At 40.0% G+C, this 26,029-nt stretch overlaps 2 protein-coding genes across 5 annotated transcripts in view; both read left to right on the forward strand.

The window, feature by feature from the left end:
• The first annotated feature begins 3,682 nt into the window (after nt 1-3,682).
• On the forward strand, nt 3,683-20,185 carry LTV1 (LTV1 ribosome biogenesis factor). 2 transcript variants are annotated; one of them, XM_042939989.1, is made up of 11 exons: nt 3,683-5,198; nt 6,192-6,323; nt 8,256-8,429; nt 12,877-12,964; nt 15,004-15,142; nt 15,508-15,763; nt 16,784-16,911; nt 18,599-18,738; nt 19,052-19,104; nt 19,315-19,515; nt 19,645-20,185. In XM_042939989.1, the coding sequence occupies exons 1-11, from the start codon at nt 5,196-5,198 to the stop codon at nt 19,753-19,755; spliced, it is 1,425 nt and encodes a 474-aa protein (XP_042795923.1). In that variant the 5' UTR covers nt 3,683-5,195; the 3' UTR covers nt 19,756-20,185. The 2 variants fall into 2 exon arrangements, with proteins under 2 accessions (XP_042795923.1, XP_042795924.1); XM_042939990.1 differs by lacking the exons at nt 3,683-5,198; nt 6,192-6,323; nt 8,256-8,429 and adding an exon at nt 10,979-11,329.
• A 99-nt stretch (nt 20,186-20,284) lies between these two features.
• The window catches only part of ZC2HC1B (zinc finger C2HC-type containing 1B), a 41,948-nt gene continuing 36,203 nt past the window's right edge, over nt 20,285-26,029 (forward strand). For 2 of the 3 annotated variants that reach the window (XM_042939991.1, XM_042939993.1), the window contains exon 1: nt 20,285-20,782. In XM_042939991.1, the coding sequence (XP_042795925.1) occupies nt 20,755-20,782 (28 nt within the window). In that variant the 5' untranslated portion in view covers nt 20,285-20,754. Of the gene's footprint in view, nt 20,783-22,362; nt 22,582-26,029 lie in introns of those variants that run through there. The other variant, XM_042939992.1, reaches the window with a different exon arrangement.

Genomic DNA, 26,029 nt, shown 5'->3' on the forward strand with positions numbered 1-26,029 from the left:
AAGTTACACAATAAAAGTGAAACAAACCAGAGTCTAATTTCAGCGAGTATACCAAGCATACTATAGCTGTCATTTAATTTGTGCTTCACTGGAAGATGATGCATTTCCAGAGCAGCACGCACTTCCATTTCTGGTTTTGTGAGGACTTTGCGCCTATCCTTGCCTTTGAGCTATTTCGCAACTTTGTAAGTTGTAGAAAGCTGACGGTAATGTGGAATAATTCTTGGCTCCAGACACATACATAAATTCTGCCCAGTGGAAGTTCAACTGTCTTCCCTAGGTCACTGGGAAAGAAGCCAGTTTTGTCTCCATTTGCACATTCTTCTCAGTATTCCTGCTCTTTAAACGTTTCTCTGAATTGTCCTCTGAACTAATTGTAACATCTTGTTTCCCTCATTAAAAATGTGTTAAATAAAATCTTTACATGTGCTCACTTTATGCATATATATTTTTTAATTATTTATTTTTGAGAGAGAGACAAGAGTATGAGAGGGTCAAAAAGAGAGAGAGACACAGAATGTGAAGCAGGCTCCAGGCTCTGAGCTGTCAGCACAGAGCCCGACGCAGGACCTGAACCCATGAACTGTGAGATTGTGACCTGAGCCGAAGTGGGACGCTCAACCGACTGAGCCACAAAGGTGCCCTCACTTTATGCATATGTATGAGAGTCATGGGTTTACCATTAAAAAATTATTCTTTAACAATGTTTATTGGACAAGATTATATTAGTATTTAACCTGTCTCATTTTGGTTTTTTTTTTTTAAGATTCTGTTTTTTAATGTTTGTTTATTATTTTAATGTTTATCATTTATTTTTGAGAGAGAGACAGAGCACAAGCAGGGGAGGGTCAGAGAGAGAGGGAGACACAGAATCCGAAGCAGGCTCCAGGCTCTGAGCTGTCAGCACAGAGCCCAGCATGGGGCTTAAACTCACAAATTGTGAAATCATGACCTGAGCCGAAGTCGGATGCCCAACTGACTGAACCACCCAGGCGCCCCTGTGTATTTATTTTTGACAGAGAAAGAGAGAATCCCAAGCAGGCTTTGGCTGTCAGCATGGAGCCCAACACGGGGCTCGATCCTACAACCTGTGAGATCATGACCTGAGCCAAAATCAAGAGTCAGACTGTTTGAGCCACCCGAGCGCCCCTTAGAGATTTTATTTTTAAATAATCTCTATATCCACCATGGGACTCCAACTCACAACCCAGAGATCAAGAGTCACATGTTCTATCTGCTGAGCCAGCCAGGTGCCCCACTTTGGTTTTTAACTATCCTTACTTTTTTTAGATACCAAACGTAATACTTCAAATCTTCACTGTAAACATATGAACAATAAAATACATAAAACAATGTAAACTATTGTGTCTTTTTCCATTGTTTACGGTTATAAACAATGAAAAAATATGTCAAATAGACCTCTAACGTTCCTGTAATCCCAGCTCCTGATGGAAAATCGCTATGGCGAGTTTGGTACATAGTCAACCAGATAGTTCTCAATGCTCGCACTATGATATTTCTGTGTAACATGTTTTCTATTTATAATTTTTAACAACAATAAATGCCATTTGCATAGTGTTCTACAACCTGCTTTTTATTTCATGGCGTTCTACACCCGCTTTTTTTCTGACTGAATAAGTGTCCACATCCTCTTCCTTAGAACAGCTTCATAAGAGATTATGGTTATTAATTTTTTTCAATTCATCCCTTACTAGTGGAATTTTAGTTGTGTTATTATTGTCTAATAAAAACAGTGCTACTGTGGACATTCTGGTACATGATCTTGATGCTCTTTCCCTTTTTATATATTAACTATCTCCATTAGCTCTATTAATATTGTCAAGCACGTAATTTATAACTCCTAAAGTTACTGCATCACTGTCTAGTTAGTTTGCTGTATTCAAGCAAGTTTTCTCCACTTTTTGTGTGCGTTGGTTTCCCGGTGCTGGGGGTCTTTGGGCAATACTGACGGAGAACCACTGCTAAGTGTGATATAAATGGTGTTAAGACAGTAAAAACGGTTCAACGGGAAACTTCATTTCTCATAGAAAATACAAAATTTTTCAAAGCCTAGACTAAACCAGAAATTAAAATTAAGTTAATTAAAATTCTGTTGGGGTGCCTGGGTGGCTCAGTCGGTTAAGCGTCCAACTTTAGCTCAGGTCATGATCTCATGGTTCATGAGTTCGAACCCCATGTCAGGCTCCGTGCTGACAGCTCAGAGCCTGGAGCCTGCTTTGGTTTCGGTGTCTCCCGTTCTCTCTGCCCCTCTCCTACTTGTGCTCCCTCTCTCTTTCAAAAATAAACATTTTTTAAAAATTTAAAAAAAAATAAAATTCTGTTTAATTATTTTGAAATGGATGCCATTTAGTAGAGCATACTAATAAGAGACTAGGTGGTTATTTATTAGTGATAGGAAATTTTTTTCTGTGTTAAGACAAGCCAAGGTTTTGTGTATATATACTATTTTAATGAATGCATGGTTCTAGATACTGTATTAAACAAATATTAAATGAGCTCACATATATATAGTATAGCTCTAATGCAAGCAAGCTCACCATATGTGTCGGCTTTTTGAAATAGGGTATGTTGTAATGGTTAAGGGTGCAATTCTCCGGCTACACCTGAATTCACAGTCTGGCTTCATCATGTAGGGTTCTGTGCTCTTGGGCAAAAGTCCACTTAACTTTATGTTCCTCAATCTTTAATCTGTATATAACAAGAGAATAATGATAGTATATCTCTTAAATCCTTCCTTAAGAATTTAAGGAGTAAATATATGTAAAGTGCTTTAAACAGTGCAATTCTTATTGAGCCCTTACTATGCTATATGCCCTGGGGGAAGTAAATTAGGTAAGACAAAAATCCTTGCCCTCAAGTGGGTTTCTGCAACTTGAGTCTAAAGACATTTGAGAATGGTACGGGTTTATAATTTGGCGTAACTGAGTAGTCACAGGGTACAGTGAAAACATTTAGGGTGGGCCCTAGTTTTGAAGAGTATAAGTTTCCTAGGGGCAGAAATGGCTAAGCTAACTGAACAGGAAGGCGAGAGAAAGAAATTTTCAGATGGGCACAAGAAAGTCCATCTGTTTTAGGTACATTTGGGAACTGCAAACAGTTTGACAGGGCTGAGTCATAGAGTGATGTATGGGGAATAGGAGACACAACACTAAATTGACGGGTAGAGGCCAGATGATAGAAACTCTCAGCTGCTATGCAAGAGTTTGGACTTTATCCTGAGGCCAGGGCATAGACATTGAAAGGTTTCGCACAGGAAAATGACATGATCAGATCAGAGTACTAAAAATGATAAATTTGATAAGAGGGGTAATGAGGTGATATCTTTGGCTATTTAAAAAGTAGAATGGACAGAATTTGCTGGCTGCCTGCTTTATGGTGGTAATGTAGCACATGGTTAAGGGTGTGGCCTTCTTGACCAGATGGGCTAAGCATCTAACTTTTCCATTTATTGTGTGACCTTAGGCAAATCACTTCATTGCTCTGAACTTCAGGCTTTATAAGATTGGCTAAGTGTCATCTAACTACAGATTTATCAAGGGAATTAAATGACATAATGAATACAAAGTGAGCGGCACAGTGTGCCTAGTGTATGGCTATATCAGTAAATGTATACAATAACAGAATATTGCTCAAAAATTTAAAAACCAGCCAGTTATGGTTAAGTGGTCAGGTCTAGTCAGACTCAGGTTTAAATCCCCACTCTGCCATTTACTACCTGTAGGACATTTCCTGTGCCTCAGTTTTAGTATTTGTAAGATGATGAAAATGATAGTGCCTCTCAAAGTGTTTGGTAAGGAAGATATGAGATAGTTGAGGCAAAGTGCCAGCATATTAATTCATTTAAACAGATTATTTATTGAGTATATGTGCCAGGCACTATTCTAGGCCCTGAGAATAGACAGGCACAGTAGTAAATAAAACAGATGAAAACAGCACATGGAGCTTAACTATATCAAACATCTGGCACATACAAGTGTTAGGTATTCTATCTGTTACAAAGCATTATTCAAAGACAAGTTCTGTGGTCCTAATCTAAATTATTTCTATAATTTATATTGTAATAAAAGAGTAATATTCCATAAACATTTGTAATAGTAATAGGAAGACAGAGAGACACAATCCAAGATAACTTAGACATTGTAAAGACGCCAGGTATTGGAAAGGGGAAACACATATTTGAGGAAAGATTTGCTGGTTAAGACGATGACTGCATTAACACTTTCTTTTTCCCAGGAAAAGCTGGAAGCGCGCGCGGGCACCTACCTGCCTGAAATCTTCCTAAGAAGGTGTGATTATAGCCTATTTGCTTAAACCACGTTAAAACATTTGAGGAACGACTTGGAAGAAAATAAACATTAGTTTCCTTCTTATAAGATAAGGTATGCAAACACCAGAGATTCCAGACATATTTATTTAGTTCAAATGCCTCTACTTACAACAGAATCTCGGGGGTTTGTGCACCGGATGTTTGAACAAAGACCTGATTAAGCATGGTGCAGCCTAGAATAGCGAGGCCCTGATCCTCCGTTGCTAAGGCAACCAACTCCGCGCTGGCCCAGAGGAGATGGAACCTGAAACCTCGGTGACCCGGCGGGTGGCCACCTTCCTTTTGTGTGTGTGTGTGTGTGACCTGGGAGGGTGGCCACCTTCCTTCTGTGTGTGTGTGTGTGTGTGTGTGTGCGCGCGTGTGTGTTATGGGTGAGAATAGGCCAGGAATACAACGGTCAATGGGGATGCTAGATACGTTGCCTGCCTCTATTCTCGGTAGAGGGCGCTACAAAAGCAAGTTCCTCTAGAAACAGCAACCCCTCTTTCGCGCCTCACCGCCACAAAAGCGCCCAACACTCCCTTTCCTAGCTTACTTAATTTTGGCCGGAAAAGCCCCGCCCCCAAGGGAGAAAATAGCTCCACCTCCCAATAGCTTCTCGCGATCGTTGCGACGGAGCTAGCTATGGGTAACTTCCGGCCGCGACGGCTTCAGCTCTTCGGCGATTGGCCCATTTCCACCGTCTGCGCTTAACTTCCTGTATGGGTTCCGGGGTTGCACGTGTGGAGAGGCCTAAAGACGCAGCTGGGATTCGGGCTTTGCTGGCGTTTTGGTAATAGTCATTTTCCCGGGGCTGGCAGCGTGCCGTCGTCACTCTTCTCTGGAGTGAGCGCCGCGCAGCTGCAACATGGTGAGCACGCCTCGTTGTCTCGGGGACGGGGCGCTCTGGTTTTCCAGACGCCAGGCGGCTTCCTCTGGTGCCAGTGGCTATTGCGGCCAGGGTTTGGGAGGGCTGGCCCAAAGGTGTGGGGAGGCGGCTTGGCGGCCCTGTGCCCCGTATGGGTCACCCTCACCACCGTGGGCATCCTTTGCAGTTTAGAGTGCTTCTCCCACGGCCAGGCCTCCCCGGGGAGTGGAAAGAAGAGAATGGCTTCCCATTTATCCCAAGGGGCCTAAAAAGCCTGTGAACGCAAAACACAAACGTATCACCCTGTGCTTTCTGCAGTTGGGAGGGCGAGTTGGCTGGTTTCTCCAGACGTTGGAATGCCAGTTGTCTGCTCATCGGGTGTTCTCGGCATAGGCAACTTGTGGGAGAGTCTAAGTTTGGGCCCGAAGCAACATGGCTTACTCAACTGGGATGATGCTTTCTCAGTTTAGGAAGTCAGAGTTGGGTAGGGTAATAGTGTAGAAATGATGAATCTTACTGTAGTTGTGCAGTCCTGGTTTCACTTAATAGTTGGTACGCGCGGTGCATAACTTGCTGGAAATGGTCTTCCCCAGATTTTCTGTGGCAGGCTTCTCCTTGTCATTCTGGTTCCACCTGTCGGGGACCTTCTCTGAGCACCCAGTCTAAAGTAACTGTTAGTCATTTGTAAGTTACTGTTTTATTTTCTTTACTTGAAATCTTTTTTTACTTATGGTTTGCTTGATAAGAGTAGGGACTGTGACCGTCTCATTGCTGTATCCCCAGAACCCATAACAAGGTTTGGCACAAAGTGCCATCAAATGTTTATCGAAGGAAGGTAAGTACAGATTTTCTCCAACATTGTTGATGTTGCTTACCACAGAAATGTGAGTTTTAAAAATCTGTTGACCCTTTATGTAACTTCCTGAAGGTGCCTATGTGGACTGTCGTCTTTTTTATTCTTTTTCAACGGCTTATTCTGATTCCGTTCCTTTGAAGCCTCACAGGAAGAAGAAACCTTTTATAGAGAAGAAGAAAGCTGTATCTTTTCACCTGGTCCACCGGAGCCAGCGAGATCCTTTAGCCGCGGATGAGACTGCACCCCAGAGGGTTCTATTGCCCACACAGAAAGTAGGTCCTGTTGTATAGCCAATAAGTTTGCGGGCGGACTGTCAGTTTTTAAATAGTTAGCCAGCTGCTATTCTCAGACAACTGTGATCTTCTGGGAAACAAAATCTGTGACTTAATTTTCAGTAAATGTGCTGATTTTTACGTCTTGGGTATTTGATTGAGAGGATAAAGCATCTTTATTTGAGATGTTTAAATGAGCAAATGTTATAAAGTAACAGTGGATATTTACTAAACTAGCTACAGTGCTGCATGATTATTTAGGGCACATCTTTGCTTTCCTGTCATTTCAAAACCACGGACTCCCTTTTGGAGTGATGATAACCTCATCACTTCTCTCATGAGTTAGCTTTAAAAATGCCAGGAAACCTTTAAAAAGTTGACTTGATGATTGTCAGAGTGTAAGTGTTGGTAAATTTGATAGGAAGTCTTGGAGAACATTGACTGTATCTAGCTTTTTAGTAAAGCCTGCTTGTGTTGTATGTTGGGAAGGGTTTTTTTGCATATAAATACAAGAAATTGTACTTACTTTTCAGGACCCTCTGGTCTTTTAACCCTCCAATTACGTCATAAAATTCTGTGTGTGTGTGTGTGTGTGTGTGTTTCTTGGCCTGAATTTTAAAAAAAATTTTTTTTTAAATTTTTTAAATTAAAAATTTTTTAATGTTTTAAATTAAAAAGGTTTTAACGTTTTTTATTTATCTTTGAGAAAGAGAGAGAGTGCCAGTGCGGGAGGGGCAGAGAGAGAGGGACACACAGAATCCAAAGCAGGCTTTAGGCTCTGAGCTGTCACCACAGAGCCCAGCACTGGGCTGGAACTCATGAACTGCGAGATCATGACCTCAGCCAAAGTCAGACGCTTAACTGACTGAGCCACCCAGGTGCCCTGGCTGAATTTTTTTAATTGAACTGTAGTTAGACATACAATGTTACATTACTTTCAGGTGTACGGCATAGTGATTTGACAAGTCTGTACGTTAAGCTGTGCTCACCACAAGCATAGTTACCATCTGTCACTGAACAATGCTATTATAGTACCATTGGCCATATTCCCTATGCCGTACCTTTTATTTCCACGACTTAACTCATTCTATAACTGGAAGACTATCTCCTGTTCCCCTTCACCCATTTGCCCATCCCCCCCACCCTCCCCTTTAGCAGTCATCAGTTTTGTTCTCTGTATTTATGGATCTGCTTCTGCTTGTTTTTTTTTTCTTTTTTTAGATTCCACACATAAGTAAAATCATACATGTTTGTCTTTCTCTGACTTACTTCGTTTAGCATAATACTCTTTAGGTCTGTCCATGTTGCAGTGGCAAGAACTCACTGTTTTTGTTTTTATGGCAGAGTAATACTCCATTGTGTGTGTATGTGTGTATATATCCACACTACATCTTTATCCGTTCCTCTGTCAGTGGACACTTGGGTTGTTTCCATATCTTGGTTGTTGTAAATAATGCTGCAGTCAACATGGGAGTCCATATATTTCTTTCAAATTAGTGTTTTCATTTTCTTTGAGTAAATCGTAGTGGAATTACTGGATTATACGGTATTCCAATTAATTTTTTGAGGAACTCCATTCTCTTTTCCACAGTGACTTCACCAGTTTATATTCCCACCAACAGTGCACGAATGTTCCTTTTTCTCCACATTCTCGCCAACACTTGTTATTTCTTTTTTTTCTATCTTGGCTTGAATTGTTGCACAGAAATGTCTAGTAGAAGCAGTAATTGTTTTCATTCCATTTAACTTTTATATAGCACTTGGGTTTAGAATCTCTGTTTTTCCTGAGTTTTCAAGAATTCTTTGTCTCATTCTTATTAGCCACATCTTTCGTGTGCCACCTGCCTCCTATTCTGAAAGCTGTGTTCACTGGAAGGTTCCTGTGGTTTGTGCTTGGAAGAGGTGCTGATTCCATTTTGTTTATTATCCTAGATAAATGACGAAGAACGGCGAGCAGAACAGAGGAAGTACGGTGTGTTCTTTGATGATGGCTATGACTATCTGCAGCACCTGAAGGAACCATCTGGGCCCTCAGAGCTGGTTCTCACAAGTGCCTTCAGTGCACCCAACAGAAGAGACGAAAAAGAAGGAAGTTTAGAAATTTCAGTAAGACTTTTTATCAATATGTTTGGGAGCGAGTGAAGAAACCACCATTTATAAATCAAGATAACTAGGGCGAGAAATGGTGTCAATCTGAACACAAAAATAAGCCACGCTCTCGCTTGAAATCATGTATGTGTGTGCGTGCAAAGGAGAGAGTAGGCTTCCTGTTCTCTGGTGGCAGCGGTTGGAAGTTGCAGCCTTTGACGGGGTTAGAACCTTTCATTAGTAGATGTAGCCATGTTAGCACCTTCCAATAGAGGAAAAGGAGCTGACATTCGATGCGTTAACTATTTAGTGTCATAAACTGTCTTCTAAGGTGGAACTTAATTTTTGTGGAATGTTCAGATCTTTAACAGTTGTAAAAAGCTGTAGGCTGACCAGAAGAGAATAGAAGCAATAGATATCATAATGAAGTTTCTGATACTCTTCTCAACAAAAATGCAGTGTACTTTAATTTTTTCTTTAAAGTATAAGCTAGAGCACATATTTCTGTGAAATTAGTACTACCAACTTAAGTTCTGTTTCCTTGTTTATGTTTGGGATACTCGTGTCATATGACTTTATCTTTTTATTTAGTATTAGTATACAGTAAATTTTCCTGTGAAACTTTTATATCATCTAACACTTAAAAAAAGCTATTTATTTATTGGGTTTGTTGACAAAAAGAAGAGTTAAAAAGGGCACGAATTTCTCCTGCTTCTCATTCTTCAATCCTGTCATGGTCTAGGTATTGTTTTCCTCAGTGAAGTGTGATCATAGCCCCTTCAGTCTCTAGCTTGTTGCTTAAGGAGAGTCAAAGGGGTTGCATTTCAGGGTATCATCCCAAAGGAAGGTAATAACTGCAGCTGCTCTCGTTCACTCCCTAGGTTGTAGCTCTCTTGTAAGGCTGCATAGTCCACTCCACAGCCCTGTCCCACTCCCACTGGGCTGTGTCCCACAGCCCACTCCCACATCTCTGTCCTAACAGAACCAGCTTCTGTACTGCTTCTTTCCCAGGGTGATATCACTATCAGGAGTAGGGTAGGTATCTTATTGGCTCACCTCCTTCCATGACCCAGTGAGGGAGGGAAGAGGGTCTGGTAGTGCTTCACCTTTATCTTTTTTTTTTTTTTAACGTTTCTTTATTTTTGGGAGACAGAGTGAGAGGGAGACACAGAATCCAAAGCAGGCTCCAGGCTCTGAGCTGTCAGCACAGAACCCAATGAAGGACTCAGATCCATGAACTATGAGATCGTGACCAGAGCTAAAGTTGGATGCTTAACTGACCGAGCTACCCAGGTGCCCCTTGCTTCAACTTTATTTTAGGGAAAAAGTCTTAATAAAGTTCTTACATTTTTCTGGCTGAATTGTATTGGCTTTTAAAAGATTAGCTTTTTAAGGGGCACCTGGATGGCTCTGTTGGGCTTTGGCTCGGGTCATGATCTCGCGGTTCACGGGTCTCAGCCCCACGTCGGGCTCTGTGTTGACAGCTGCAGAGCCCAGAGCCTGCTTCTGATCCTGTGTCTCTCTGCCCCTCCCCCACTCATGCTCTATCTCTGTCTCTCAAAAATGAATAAATTGTTAAAAAATTTAAAAAATTAGCTTTTGAAAGATTAAGTTTTAATCCTCAGTTAATTTTGGGTAAAAGTAATCACTGTCTAATTGGCTTTGTAAGAGAATAACGCTCTTAAATGGATGCTTCAGTGATATTTACAAGGGTGAGTGAATTCTATTTAAAAACAAAAATGCCATCTGTTTTCTGTAGCATGATGCAAAAATATGGATGAGTCCTTTGTGCTTTTTTGATTTTAAGTATTTTGTAACAAACTGCCAAAGTTGAGTAAACCAGAAATATTGAATAAACCCTAGAAACAGGAAATGAAGCAGTACAGAAGTAGTCCTGTGTGAGCAGCTCGATTGTCACATGAAGGAAAGGAGGTCCTGCTGTGGTAGAAAGCAGCTGGGCAAACTCAGCAGAGTTCACAACTACTGCAACCAATAAAAAACATACACATTTTTTAAAATGTTTATTTATTTTGAGAGAGAGCATGAGCAGGGAGGGGTAGAGAGAGACAGTCCTAAGCAGGCTCCGTGCCGTATCAGTGCAGAGCCCGACAAGAGGCTCAATATCACAAACTGAGATCATCACCTGAGCCGAAATCAAGAGTCATGCGCTTAACCAACTGAGCCAGCTAGGTGCCTCCACCTTTCTTTTTTAAGAACGTAATCCCTAAACTCTGTGATTGTGATTCTTTGTTTTTCAAAATTCGAAAAATACCTCCAAAGGTGAATTCACTAAACACAAGCTGATCCTCCCTTTTATCTTTTTAAGGTTTATTCATTTTTCAGAGACAAAGTGTGAGTGGGGGAGGGGCACAAAGAGAAGGAGACAAAGAATCTGAAGCAGGATCCAGGCTCTGAGCTGTCAACACAGATCCCGACGTGGGGCTCAAACTCCTAGACTAGCAAGATCATGACCTGAGCTGAAGTTGGAGGCTTAATGGACTGAGCCACCCAGGTGCCCCTGATCCTTTTTTTAATCCCAACTTCCAAGAATAGATAATCAGAATATCTTACAAACAAAACAAAACTACATACATATTTTATAATTTTTAAAAAGTAATTTATCAAAAGTCATTAAATTGTGCACTTGAAGTGGCTGAATTGTATCATATGTTAATCCTATCCCAGTAAAGCTGTTTTTTCTTTAAAAAAAGAACTCTGTAGCAGAAACCAGATCTTTTCCTATACTTTATGCCACCAAGAAGTGCCTTTTGGAAGCTAAGTTTGCTTGGCGTGCACTACTCCATAGCTTTTACTCATGCTCCTCAGAGGTTTCCGGTTCCACATGCTCCATGAGCCAACGAGAACCAACATCTCAGCTATCTGCCTGCTACTAGACTGAGGATATGGTGGGTGATGAGGTACATGAGACAGATAACATGTGGTGCCCCTCACATTGGTAACTATTTGATTGAAAAAAGATCAAACAGAGCATAAGGACCAGTCAGTTATATGTGCGAGCGTAAGTGGAGGTATTTGTGTGGTATGAAGAATGAAAAAGATTTCGCCCAAAGGAAAGTTCTGGGAAAGTGATCAAGAAGGCCTTCATGGAGGAGGGAGAAACTGAGCTGGACACTAAAGGGTGGGTCGTATTGAAGAGAGGAAGGAAACATTCCAGTTAGAAGGGGCATAGGTAGTAGTTGGATCAGTGTGTGACATGTGTGCTCCATGAATTACTTTGAATTATCCCATGATGTGAGGAACTGGACCTGAGTTACATGGCGGTCATCTTACCAGAGGTACTGAGTAACAGTAATTTGGATACGTAGAATAGGCCTGGATTTTACAGACCCTGAAAATCAGGAGTGAAAAATCAAAACCCATTACAAGTTTGAGAAGGTCACTTTATAAAATATTACAGGAGTGTTAATCCGGAAGTGATGTGAAGGTTGGATTAGGTGTGGACTAGCTAAGCAGTGGTGGTAGTAATCTACATCTTGGTTAGCCATGAGCAAGATGGTGCCTGAAAGACTGATGTGAAATCACTTTGTACAAGAGAGTTCAAAGGGTTCTAGGGATGGAGAGATGATTTATGACCATCCCAGGATTTAAGATACCCAGTTCAGGGAAATGCTCTGCTATTAACCAGAAATTGGCATGTTATCTCAGTTCAAGAGGGAAAAGATTAAATTTTGAGACGAGGACAGTGGCATTGCAAAATCTGGATTTGAATCCCAGAACTTCACTTAACGAGCACTTTGAGGCAGGCATGGCATTTGATCTTTCTTAGCTTTTGTTGACTAAAACATGCTGATATCTCAAGAGCATTAAATGGAATAATACTGGAGAACACTTTGAAGTATTGCTTTGAAGCTGCTTGTTGCTTCAGCTGATGGAATATACATGTTTAAGATATTTAACTGGAGCATAAGTGGGAGAGAATGCAGGATATAGTTGTATTAATTTTCCTGGGACTGCCATAGCAAATTACCACACATTACCACTGGGTGGCTTAAAACAACGGAAATGTAATCTGTCACAGCTCTGGAAGTCAGAAGTCCAAAAGTAACCTTTCAGCAGCATTGCTTGTGTTGTGGGGGCTCAGGGCAAGAACGCTGTCCACACCTATCTCCTCGCTCTTGGTGGTTACCAGCAGTCCTTGGTGTTCCTTGGCTTTCTTAGACCCATTGCTCCAGTCCACTTGAATCTTCCCATGGCATTCTCCCCTGTGGCTTCGTGTCTTCACATGGCCTTCTTACAGGGACACACCAGTCTTGATGAATTAATTAGGGCCCACCATAATCTCCTGTCACCTCATCTTAACTAATTACATCTGCAAGGATCCTATTTCCAAATGAGGTCACATTCTGAGCTATTGGGTGGGCAAGAATTTGGGGTGGGGGGAGGACACTTCAACCCGGTTCAGAAGTATTTCTGAATCTAACCATTGTGTAATTTCTCTTTCAAGACCACGGGAATTCAGTTGCCTTCATCAGTATTTGCATCAGAGTTTGAGGAAGATGTTGGATTGTTGAATAAAGCTGCTCCTGTTTCAGGTGTGCTTGATTTCTTGAACTTTTCAAGTGATTTGATCTGTGTTTTACAAACAAAGCATAGTAATGATAGTTTTTCTGTCTCTGATAAAGTGATGAAACAATTTGAGATGTGTGTAAATTCAGATTAGCGGTCATTAGGAAAGGATGAGTGAACAGGATACTTTTTCATTGCCATCAAATTCTTAGTCTTTGAAGTTCCTTTTTGGAGAGGAAAGTAAGAAAACTGTTTTTGGAGATCCAGTAGGGGAATTTTAACCTGGACCTAGCCTCTTGCAGTGGAAATGATGATGTTCGGTTAGCCTTAACATGTATATAGACTTGGGGACGCTTGGGTGGCTTAGTTGGGTGAGCATCCGACTCTTGATTTCGACTAAGGTCATGATCCTAGGGTTGTGGGATTGAGCATGGAACCTGCCTGAGATTCATTCTCCCTCCCTCTCCCCCCTGCTTACGCACTCTCCCTCTCTCTAAAAAACAAAACAAACCCCCCAAACATACTTATGATAGACTAAATCTGCTTTCAGAATTTCTCCCAAGAGTGTATTTTATGGAGGTCCATTTTACCACGTGTTGCAGATACACTGAAAAGTTGTTTTATTTATTTTTACTATCAACATTGTATTTTAGAACAAACAGAAGTGATGTTTGGTATTTTCTCTTGAATTGTCTTAATTATTAATATTTGCCTTGTAGCATTCATTCGTTCATTCCACAGATTTTTGAGTTACCACTATATGATGGGCTCTGGGCTTAAACCAGAATAAAGCATGATATCTGACTTCAGGGAATTTATTATGAGTTGGGAAAGATGGATAATAAAGAAGAAATTACAGTTAATTGTGCAAGTGAATAAATGGTTTAGGTAATAGTGGGCAAGTTGTCCTGGAGAAAATGGTGTCTGTTATTTCTTAAGTAGAAGTTAGGCAGGTGGATGAGGAGGGGGGTGGGAAGGAGAGGATATTCTAAACAGGAAGCTGCATGTGCAAAATTGAGAGAACATGAATACAGGAAACCATATTTTAGCATGCCTAGAATGAGGCAAGAATTAGTATGAAATGAGGCCGGAGAGTCCAGCAGGGGCCATGTTATGAGGGGGGGTTGGAATGGAAGCCATGTCAGTTTACAAGTTTGAACTTGAGGTTTTTCATAGACTCTATTTTTACACACAGAAGACCATAGCTGAAGAAACAGGATTTATGAAACTCTCCTAGGCTAGAAGTTTAACAGGCCACACATACTTAGACTTACTTTTTTTTAAGCTTATTTATCTTAAGAGAGAGAGAGCAAGCACACATGCACCAGGGAGGGAGGGAGGGAGGGAGAGGGAGAGATAGAATGAGAGAATCCCAAGAAGGCTCCATGCTGTCAGCGCATAGCCCGATGTGGGACTCCAACCCACAAACTGTGAGATCACCACCTGAGCTGAAATCCAGTCAGACATTTAACCCACTAGCCACCCAGATGTCCCAATTTGAGTTACTTCTTACAGGTGAATTTAAAATCTGATTCTAACTGCAGGTGTATGCTGTGAATTTTATAAGTAGACGAAGTTTAATATAGTCTGTAATGCAAGAGGTTTTATGATTTGAGTACTGAAGCCAGAGGTATTTTTTCCCCATCTCCTCCCATTCAACCCTCTCTATGTCTGTTCCACACTAGACTAAAAGTTTTTTTAAATTTTTAATTTTTTTTTTTATTTTTTTCAATGTTTATTTATTTTTGAGAGACAGCATGAGTGGGGGAGGGGCAGAGAGAGAGGGAGACACAGAATCTGAAGCAGGCTTCAGGCTCTGAGCTGCCGGCGCAGAGCCTGACGCGGGGCTCGAACCCACGAACTGGGAGATCATGACCTGAGCTGAAGTTGGATGCTTAACCAACTGAGCCACCCAGGTGCCCCTGAACTTAAAGTTTTTAATCATTTTTTTAATCCTCAATACATTGATAGGTAGAATGTGGCATAGAAGAGGTACTCAGATTATGTTACAGAAAGGAATGCTGTTTTCTTGGGAATTCGTGCTCAGTTTTTGTTTTCCTTCTAGGACCTCGACTGGATTTTGATCCTGACATCGTTGCGGCTCTTGATGATGATTTTGACTTTGATAATCCAGACAATCTGCTGGAAGATGATTTTATTCTTCAGGCCAATAAGCCAACAGAGGAAGATGGAATGGATATACAGTACGTGTTGTTTCTTTCAAATTGGGAATGAACTGACTGTTGGTTCTTCTGTAGGGTGGTATCTATAGAATGTTAAAACTGCAAGAGACCTTTGAGAACATTTAGTGTGAGGCTTTTGTATTTTAGAGCAGAAAATGTGAGACTTGAGGTCTTTACAAATTGACGATAGGTGGGGCTAAAGTCCAAGTTGCCTGATGGCTGGTTCATTACTTTTCCAGCCATACCAGACAGGTCAGGCAGCACAGCTGTTCCTGCCTTAAACAGGAATCCTCCCTGAAATACCCTCAAATTTTACTTGTGTAAAGTCATTTGGTTCTGTTGTTTCTCAAGTTGTTTTGACAGTTAATTTATGACTCTGACTTTAGGAAATCTGAGGCTGAAGATGACAGTGAGTGGGAAGATGTGGATGATGAGAAGGAAAGAGGTAGAGATGACGATAACTATGGCTCTGCGGGCTCATCAGATGAGGCCATGTCTGTCCCTGGAAAACCTCCTGGGGCTGTAGAAAATCATTTGTTCTGGGAAGAGGAAACTAAAAGTCGCTTTACTGAGTATTCTATAACATCCTCAGTCATGAGAAGAAATGAACAGCTGACTCTTCATGATGAGAGATTTGAGAAGGTAAGGTCCCCAGATAAGGAACCTTTTGATACTGGTTCCTGGTAAATTTCTTATGACATCGGAACTCAAAGCCAAAACTTTCAACGTTAGAAATCGCCTGTCTTATTAAAACAGATCACAAAACCATCCTAGTTTTAATTCTGGAAAGAATGCATATAGATCTGAGACAGCTGATAGAACTTCCTGACTTTCCTTAGAGAGGTTTGATATTTTGATAATGAGAGTCTGACTCCAATCCCCAAGATTATGCTGTTTTCCTCAAGCATTGGCCTGAGCATAAACAAAATTCCATTACTTTTCTGCTTTTTTGTGTATGTTTGCTCACTGATATAGCCCCAAGTCTAATGTGGTATCTGGCATATGGTAGGAATTCAGACTGTTCAGCAAATGATGAATGGGTGGATGGTTGGTTTCCTTTAGAGTGAATCTTAAAGGTTCTAATTTTGCTACCTTTTCACTAAGTACCAGTAGGTGAACTGTTACTACAAATAACCTCACTCTTCAGGATTCACATCATCCCATTTACTCTTAACAGAGTTTGAATAATACAGTAAACATCTAAACAAGAATGAAATTTGTAACTAAGCCCCCTTAAAGTCTGCATAATCACTGCATAATCTGTAGAATCTGAGGTAAAGATTTCTACCTAGCATTGTTCTCTAAGCTGGACAGAATGATCATCTTTCACTTTCATTAAATGGCAGCCTATTTTCCATGTAAGTGTAAGTCTTAAAGTACTGGGTAGAATGTCTTCCACATACCATTGTAATGGTGCTTGTGATCTCATGGTAGTGCTTAAGTAATTGTGTAGAAAGGAAATTAATGTAAAAACCAGGGTGCTTAGCTGACTGAGTTGGTGGAGCCTGCGACTCATGATCTCAGGGTTGCAAGTTCAAGTCCCACCTTGGGTGTAGAGATTACCTTTAAAAAAACTTAAAAAAAAAAAAAAAAAAGTAACATTTTAAACGCTATAGTTTTAAAACATTTTTTTTCATGGTATCTTTTCTCTTTATATACAAGTTTTATGAGCAGTATGACGATGATGAAATTGGAGCTCTGGATAATGCTGAATTGGAAGGTTCCATTCAAGTAGACAGCAATCGCTTAGAGGAAGTCTTGAATGACTACTATAAAGAGAAGGCAGAGAAGTACGTGCCTTTTCCTTGTTCACTTACTTTTTTTTCACTTTCATTTTTCTGCATGTTTTCTTAATGCATTTCCATCCATCATTAAAATAGTGTTTATTGTCTCAAATGGAGGGTAGACTCAGCTCAAGACAAAGTAGTATTTTCTAGCTCTTAGTTCCAAAAGGTTTTTAAAAACCATAGCAGAGATAAAAGATGAAAAACAAAGTATAATTGTTTTGCAAGGGTCAGATCCTTGAGAGAGATGGTCTTTAGATTTCTGAAAACATTATTTTCAAGTTGAGGAAATCTATTGGATTCAATAAAGCTGAATTTCTCTAGAGAGTGAGTAGGTAAGGATTCTTTCTGTCTTTATTTCTCTTTTTTATAGGAGGAAGGGTGATGATTAGATATTGGGTACCAGAGGACCAGAGTTCTAAGTCCATAGTTGAGAGGATACAAGAATGAAAGGAGCATCTTGGTTACGGGGAACACTGCCCATGTCAAAAGAACATTCTGAGAGCTTTACTTGATAGGATTATTTTATTGAGAGAAAGTGTTAATGAACGAGGAGACTTCGTACCTGAAGTTGGTATGGAGCTCGGAGGCATGACAAGCAGGGTGACTTTTCTTTCTTTCATTTTCAAATAAAGTTTTTAGTTCAACATCTGAATCTAGAAAATCACCCAGTCAGAATCTATATTGAGAAAATGGTATGTTTCCTTCAGTGTTGACTCACATTTTGATATTGAGGTTCAGAAGCTGACTGTAACTTTGGGTGGGAACATACTGAGAACCACTTTCTTTATGGCTCTGACCTGAGAGTCAACAATTGAAGGGCTTGAGGGTTAGAGTGGGGAGGTGCAAGATCACATTCCACTTGGAGAATAAGGTGGTGCTTTTAGCCTCCTTGGCTGAAGAATTCTGACTTCTGATTATATATGCTCTTCTTCTCATCTTTCTGAAATGCCAGGCATTCTGAGAAGTTGATTTTTGTGGCTCATAGAAAAATAAGAATTTGTCTCTCCAGCCATATTAGTATAACTTTATGGCCAAATATTTGGCAAATCAGCATCCATATTGAGGTGATTTTTCTGCGAGAAACTAATGAAGTATTTACGTCTGCTGGAAGGGTCTCCTATTCCGTGATCACTATCACTTGCAGATCCTACAGTGGAACAAGGGCTACATATATTGAGTGAATTGTTTGATCACTTTGGAGAGACAGATTGGGTAGTAACTTTTCGAGGCTTTAAGAAGACCATGTTTTAGGAAAGCTGCCATCTTGTTTATTGTAACCTTGCAGAGATCTCTTTTCTCTCAGCGGAATGAACGTTGGGGCTGGGGAGAGCTGGGATTTTTTTGAAATGCTGTTGTTTCTGGGGCGCCTGGGTGGCTCAGTCGGTTGGACGTCCAACTTCGGCTCAGGTCATGATCTCACAGTTTGTGTGTTCGAGCCCTGCGTAGACCTCTCTGTTGACAGCTCAGAGCCTGGAGCCTGCTTCAGAGCCTATCTTCCCCTCTCTCTGCCCCTTCCCCGCTCTCACTCTGTCTGTCTTTCAAAATAAAGGTACACACACACAAATTTGAAATACTGTTGTTTCCATAGCTCGTCAAACATCCGTACCGGTTTTAGTAACATACAGAATAATAATGGGTGGTGTTTTGTTTTTCCCTCTTTTGCTGCCTTTTTCAAAAACTCAATCAAAAGTTGTGTAAAACTGAATACTCTGGAACCCTTTGAGGATCAGGACCTGCTAATGAATGAACTGGATGGGTCTGAGGAGGAAGAGATTGTTACTGTAGTTCTTGAAGAAGCTAAAGAGAAGTGGGATTGTGAATCTATTTGTAGTAAGTATTTTGGTGTCCTTTTTACTGATAAAGGTATGGTAGTGATTTTAAAGTATTGAATACATCAGTATTTTGAAAAAGTATGTTTTCTGTGAAAATGATTTAGAAAAAGTAACATTCCTGTTACTAAGTTGCAAAAAATTTCAAAACATCTATAATAAGAGAGACTCTGCCATTTTGGCCCCTACGCTATAATAACAGAGACTTCATTAAAGTATGAAAAGATCAAAGTTGGGAAGATAGTAGGAACTCAGTAATGTTTCTGAATTGAAAGTGTTCTTATTGATACGTGTTTGTTTGTTTTTTTTTAAAGGTACATACTCCAATTTATATAACCATCCGCAAATTATCAAGTATCAACCAAAGGTAAGTCCTGGTGTCCTGAGCTACTTGAAGTATGCAATGCAGAAAACAGTGGACGAGTCATTTTTTCACGGTAGCTGTATCCTTTTGTGGCTGGAAACACTATTGGGAAGAGCAACACATGATATGTCATTAGTGAGCTGTGTGTGTGTGTGAGCTCTTTTTTAATAGGAATGGGAAATGACCTTAGTATGATTTTTGTTTTTATTTCAGCCCAAACAAATCCAAATATCTTCTAAAACAGGAATACCTCTCAATGTCTTACCTAAGAAAGGACTCACAGCAAAGCAAGTTGAAAGAATGCAGATGATTAATGGCAGTGATCTGCCAAAGGTGTCAACCCAACCTCGATCTAAAAACGAAAGCAAAGAAGATAAAAGAACGAGAAAGCAGGCTATAAAAGAGGAACGCAAGGTGAAGTACTTTTCTCAAATGGAAGATTTACAAAGAGCTTATGGGTGCAGTGGTCATAGAGATTTTCTTTTGTAAAATTAGTTTGCGTTTGTTTGAAGATTTGAATAACACTAATGTATTCTTATACAGGAACGGAGAGTGGAGAAGAAAGCTAACAAATTAGCCTTCAAACTGGAGAAAAGAAGGCAGGAAAAGGAGTTGTTGAACTTGAAGAATAATGTTGAGGGTCTCAAGCTATGACAGTAGAACATTTAGGAAAAGGTGCCTTCCCCATTGGGGCTCTTTGTTATGTTCAGTAATGTACAAGGATCTTCAAAGAGACAAAAGTGTGTAATCTGCCATTTTTACTAGCAAGTATTTATAATACCAAGTTTTCTGTGCCATCTGTCTTGTAAATATTGTAACATTTAAAAAATATTACAAATGTAGAATATGCTCTGAAATAAATGATGTCACAAATGTGAAATGTTTGGATGAGTTGAAGGAAAACATCTTCATAATGTAAATGGAATTGGTGTATTCTTCATTTATTTGTATGATTGTCCCAGCTGTCTTTTGCAGATGTTCTCAAATATTTCTTTGAAACCTCTCCACTCCTTTTCAGGAGTTAAGTGGTTTAATTTGCTGTATGTAGAAAAGTGACCCCAATAAACCCCATTTTGAAATGCTATGTGGTAAGAGTTTTCCTGAGAAGATTCCACTGGTAAGAAACTAAGTTTCCCCTGCTGTATGCAAAGGCCTATTTCAAAAGGATGGTAAAACTGAATATTAAGGTTGTTGGGACTCAATTACTGGATGACTGACTTTTGGAATTTAGGAACAGTGAAGACAGGAAGCAGAAGAAGAAATAATCAAGAAAACTTCCTTGGCTTCAGTAAGTACCTGGCTCAAAATCAGAAATATTTACTTCAGTTTAAACTAGAAAGTTTGTCTTTCAAACATTATTTAATGCTTGGAATCATTCACATTTGATTAAAAGACATAGTTGGAAACTTTCCTTATTTTTTTGGTTAGGTTTTTGTTTTGTTTTTTTTTGTTTTTTTTCCCCTGTAAAACCTCTTCAAGGCTCAAGCAATGACACCATCACAATTGTTAATTATTTGGTAAACTGTGACTTCCTTGCAACAGATGAGTTGTTAGTGACTCTTGTTCCTGTGTCCATGACTAATGTGTTATCTGGACTGTTCTGGAAAAAACAAAAAAAATCCGTGGACACTGTTGGTCTGAGTTGGGAACAGAATGGCTGAGACAGAAGCATTTTTAGCCGGTGAGCTGCATTTGGTAACTAAATTATTAGAAAGGCTTTTCTATAATTCATTTGGTTACAACGTTTCCAAACTTGGTGGGTGTTATTTTGTTCTGTTTGTTTTAAATTGTAAATCTGGGTACTCAAGGATTTTTAAGAGCTGTGAAAAACAGTCGCATTAGGTACTCAACCTGCACTGATAGACACTCAGCAGAAGAGCTTGTCTTTATAGAAATAGACTCTGACTGGGGAGTGTATGTTTAAATGTCAGTCTGCAGAAGCACAAGGTCAAGTGATGGTTTATGTTAATAACTCTGTGAATGTATTAAATCCTGACAAGATTGACCATTTATTTTGGTAGCTATCTCAGTTGAAGGTATTAAAACCAGCAAACCATCAAGAATCTTAGACTTGGAATATTATTTTGACTTGATATTATTCAGATTCCTAAGGAGCCTCTTTTTTTACTATATGTGTGTGTGTGTGTGTGTGTGTGTGTATTTTTTTTAAGTTTGAGAGGGATAGAGAACAAGAGCAGGGGAGGGGCAGAGAGAGAGGGAGACAGAGAATCCATCCCAGCAGACTCTCCGCTGCCAGTGAAGAGCCTAATGCGGGGCTTGAACTCAACTGTGAGATCATGACCTGAGTCGAAACCAAGAGTCAGATACTTAACCCACTGAGCCACCCAGGTGCCCCACCTTAGGAGCTTCTCATATCACTTCACTTGATTCAACACATTTAAGTCAGCACATGTTATATTTTGCAGTCAAGGAAAGGTGACTACAAGCCATGAATCTTGCTGATGTATTATTGTGACTTAGGCTGGTTATCCTCCAAATTTAAAGATCATCTTTCTATTCTAGAGAGCAAAATTTACATATTGTGGGTTATTTTGTAAAATTTTGGAGTATTTATGATTTGAGTTATTTATAAACAATGGTTGGGAACTTAACAGAAGGTCCTTGTGAATGTTGGAAGTCCAGAGCGATAAGGGGGCTTTTGCCTTCAGAGACCGCATTATCTGTGGAGGCAGGGTGTGTGCAGCAGAATCTGACCACACGAAGTCACTCATAAGTACCACTTGAAATGGGGATCTTGGTACTTGCTGTTCCCCTTGAAGTGCTTACCTCAAATAAAGCTTACTTAAGGTTGGTTTTCAGTTGTCACCTCCAACTATAAGCTTTCACCTGACCGTATTTAAAAATAGCAACATCCCTCCCCCGCATTTTTTACGCTCCTTCCCTGCTTTATGGTCTCCAGAGCATGTGTTGGCATCTTGTTTTTCATTCTCTCACTATGGCAGGGAATTTTTGCTGTTTTATCTGCATGGTCTAAAACAACTTGTGGCATTTGATAAATGTTCACTAAGGAGTATATAAATGAATGGATAGGGAAGACATGTCACCACTGCTTAAACTTGGAAGGAACTCTAGGACCTAAGCCTTCAGGTTAGCTAGGAGAAAAAAGGCCTGAGGCATCCCAGGTAGAGGGCAAAGTCATGAAGAATTTGCCTGCTGTACTGGAACCCCCTGTTTTGTATGAGCTTACTTTTTACTTGTTACAAAGTCACTTTCAGGTACTTCAAAACTGTTGTTTTACAAGTTTAAGTATCAAGAGCTATTACCACTTGTGTATATTGTTGTGTGGCCCATTGTATCCATACCTCCATTGTGATGTCATCAAATCATCTCAGGTAAAGGACAGACAGCTCCAGCCATCTTGTAACTTTACTATTATCAGTACATTTATGTCGCTTTTTCTTGCGCATTGATTAGTATGTTTTATCCACCTTGGTTGTTACAATGAAGAATCAGGATAAGGTAAAAATTCTAATGGCCTTAACTTTCTTTTTCTTTTCTTTTTTTTTCTTTTTTTTAAGAAATAGAACATACCTACCTGTGGTTCCATCCTCAATTTCATTCCCCTCTTTCCCCTCAGGAACTCTTAAGTACTGTCTAGATTATATTAATCATCACCTGTATGGTATTCCTAAATACAATATCTTGTGTAGTGTAGTTTTGAAACACTAATCTGGCTTTATGAGGGCAGTATTTACTACTAGTTGATGAAGGCATGCTTGAGCTGAATGGTCTCTGAGCCTGAGTTCCCCGTCTAGAATTTACAAGAGCCCCAGGTGGAGATGTCATTGAGCCAGATGATGAGTGAATCCTAGGGAACACAAGTCCCCTCAGTTGAAACATCTTGGATCTCCTGCATAAATATGCTTAGTGGCTGAATGCTCATTTTATATTTTCTGCTTCTAAGGTCACCATGATCTGAAGATCAATGCAGAACCTTCCTGTGGAGTGAAATGGGTGTCCTCAGCTCATGTAGATGTCAGAATGGGAAGGGAAGAACAAGCACTCCAATGGGACATTGTCAAATAAGCCAAGTATAGAACAGAATGGGAGCCAGATACACTAGGACATACTGTCCTCCCATTAAAAGGCAATGAATATCTTGCTCACAGCAGCCTTCAACCTGGCAATTTTTCATTACACACCTTCAGATATGGACTGGTTGCCTTCTAGTTCTTCCAGCTGTTATCTTGGGAGTTACTTTCCCTCTTGTGTTGAATTGCCTATCTGCTGTATGTTTTACTCACGTTGTGGAGCACATCCTCCAGTAATTCTTGAGAGAGGGTATGTGGGAAGTCAACTTCTTGAAACCCTGCATGTTGAAAAATACACTCAACTCTCATATTTGATAAATAGCTCGGCTGGGTATGAAATTATAGGTTGTAGATTATTTTCCCTCTGAGGTTTAGAGGATTTTTCCCCCCATTTTATAAATCTATATGGGAATCTGAAGCCATTCTGATTCCTAATATTTTGTATGTTGTTATTTTTTTTCATCTCCGTAGAATTCTGTCTCTAACATTCTGAAGTTTCACGATGTTACAGATCTATTTTCATCTATTGTGTGGTGTCTTTTCAATGGAGGCTCATGTCCTTTCACTTCTGGAAATCGTTCAAGTTTTTTATTTTCTTCCCTGTGTTTTCTCCTTTTTTTCTCTTGAATTGTTATTTGGAGTAGGACCTGCTGGACCAGAGGTATTCAAATTGCTTATGTTTCTCTCCCATCTCTGTGCCGTTTTACTCTACTTTCTGAAAGATTTCCCTAAGTGTATCTTCCAAACTTTGTTGAGTTTTTCATTTTTCCTAGAAGACTTTTAATTTCTAAGAGTTTTAGTTTTTATTTAAATTGCTTTTTTATTTGTTTTGGGCTTACATGCTAGAGTTTTTCTTCAGATCTTTGGAAATTCCTGTCTGTTGGCTCATTAAGACTAGAGAAAGAGACACTGGAAATTCTGAATGGATAAGTGACATTTGATAATTTTGAGCTTTATTGTAGTCTGAGTGAGCTCTTTGGGTATCTTTCCAGTGTTGGTATCTTTAAGTATTTTGTCATGGAATGGTTATATTCTCAGGGAAGTTTTCATTCTGCCTTGAGAGTAAGTCTGGTAGGCAGAGTTCTGTGAGCCAAGTAGAGGACGGGGATTTGGAGTATTCTCTGCTTTCAGCATCACTATTCATGAAAGTAATCACTACGTTAATCACCATATATGCACACATATGTCATCAACCTTGATTAATTGAGTCTCTATTTGCAAATTTGCCTACTTGCTAAAATTTGAAAACCTAAAAACAATATTGTGGTGCTTTCATGGTCATTTGCAGACCTGCACATAGCAGTTAAAAAGTTGAGTCACAGGGCACCTGGGTGGCTCAGTCTAAGGTTAAGTGCCCACCTTTTGCTCAGGTCATGGTCTTGTGGGTTGTGGGTTCAAGCCCTGCTTCTGGCTCTCTGCTGTCCATGCAGAGCCTGCTTCGGATCCTCTGTCACCCACCCACCCTCTCTCTTTCTCTCTCTTTCTCTCTTTCTCTCTCTGCCCCTCCTCTGCCAGTGCTCTCTCAAATACAAATATTTAAAAGAAAAAAAGGTGAGTCACCCGACATGCATGTTCTCAGCAAAATTAGAACAAAGTGATGCCCTGCCTTCTTGTTTCAGCTCTCATCCTGTAAACAAGTGTCCTTTTCACAGTCTGTGCCACATTTTTCATATTTTTGCAATTTTTCTTGGTGATTTTGCTGTACAAAATGACCCCCAAACACAGTGTTGAAATGTACTCTAGTGTTTCAGAGTACAGGAAGTCTGTGATGTGCCTTATGGAGAAACTATGTCTGTTAGATAAGCTTCATCCAGGCATGAGTTATAGCATTGCTGGCTATGAGTGTTCATGGTTACTGAATCAACAATATATATTTATACAAGATGTCTTTAAATAGGTTGATAGGTTGATAAAAATAGGGTGACCAGAGGCTCACAGGACCTTGACACTGTATTTCCCCTAGAAGTAGTAAGTCTGTATTTGCCCATTCAGTGCTCACAGAGACTTTATAGAATGTAACTACCACAAATAAATAATCAGGCAGCATGAGGCGCTGCTGAAGACATGGGTAGGCAGACCTCCTCTTTCAATCCTTTTGGGAGAGTAGATAGGCTACAGTTGGAGAGGGCAGTCACCCAGAAGGTATGGGGGGGGGGCGTCTAGGAATCCACTTCTTTTCAGAACTCTTTCATCTTGGCCCTCCATATTTTAGCAGGCTCTACCTCATTTATCTCGTCCTAATTCCAGAGATACTTGCTGCTCTGGCGATTCCTACAACTTTGAAGGGTTCTGCAGTGTTGGTTGGGAAGTGGATGTTGATGTAGTTTTAAGTCTTCTGGGTCACTTATGTCTATCAGTTTTCCAGAGTCCAATTTTTTTATTGTCTTCCTTCCTCCATGACCTGTGGCTCTCTTTGTCTCTTTTCCTTTACTGCAGTTTTTTGGGGACTTGGGGGGGAAAGCAAAAACTGATTTGGGTGTTCTCTCTGCCATCCTGTCTTAATTCCTTTTTTTTCTTTCCTAACTCATGTTCCTGAGATAAGTTAATAAGTTGTTACCCCCTTCACCATAGGGCCATGGAAGATGTTGATATTGGTAGTAGTTGTATGTTCTGGACTGCAAAGGACAACGTAAGAGTTTTTTGATTCACTGACAACTGAATAAGAAAACGTCTTCCTTTTCTTTTTTCTACCATGCCTTTGTAAGGACGTGTGGATTGGTAGGTGTCTGTACAGAGCATTCTTAACTTCCAGCTCAGAAATAGTAGGTCTAGTCAGAAGTAAAATTTTTTCCAATTTCATTACAGCCATAATCCTCTCCAGGCTTCTCATAAAAATTTTGAACCGAGATCTTTGTGATGCTTATTTTTTATTGTTA

Source organism: Panthera leo, chromosome B2 (assembly GCF_018350215.1).
Source record: "Panthera leo isolate Ple1 chromosome B2, P.leo_Ple1_pat1.1, whole genome shotgun sequence".
In the NCBI taxonomy this organism is placed as follows: domain Eukaryota; kingdom Metazoa; phylum Chordata; class Mammalia; order Carnivora; family Felidae; genus Panthera; species Panthera leo.

Excerpts from the sequence above, each read along its gene's own strand:
- LTV1 (XM_042939989.1), top strand. Across the intron at positions 12,965-15,003 it reads TAAAGCTGCTCCTGTTTCAG|GACCTCGACTGGATTTTGAT; the intron begins GTGTGCTTGATT and ends TTTTCCTTCTAG. Across the intron at positions 19,516-19,644 it reads CTATAAAAGAGGAACGCAAG|GAACGGAGAGTGGAGAAGAA; the intron begins GTGAAGTACTTT and ends ATTCTTATACAG.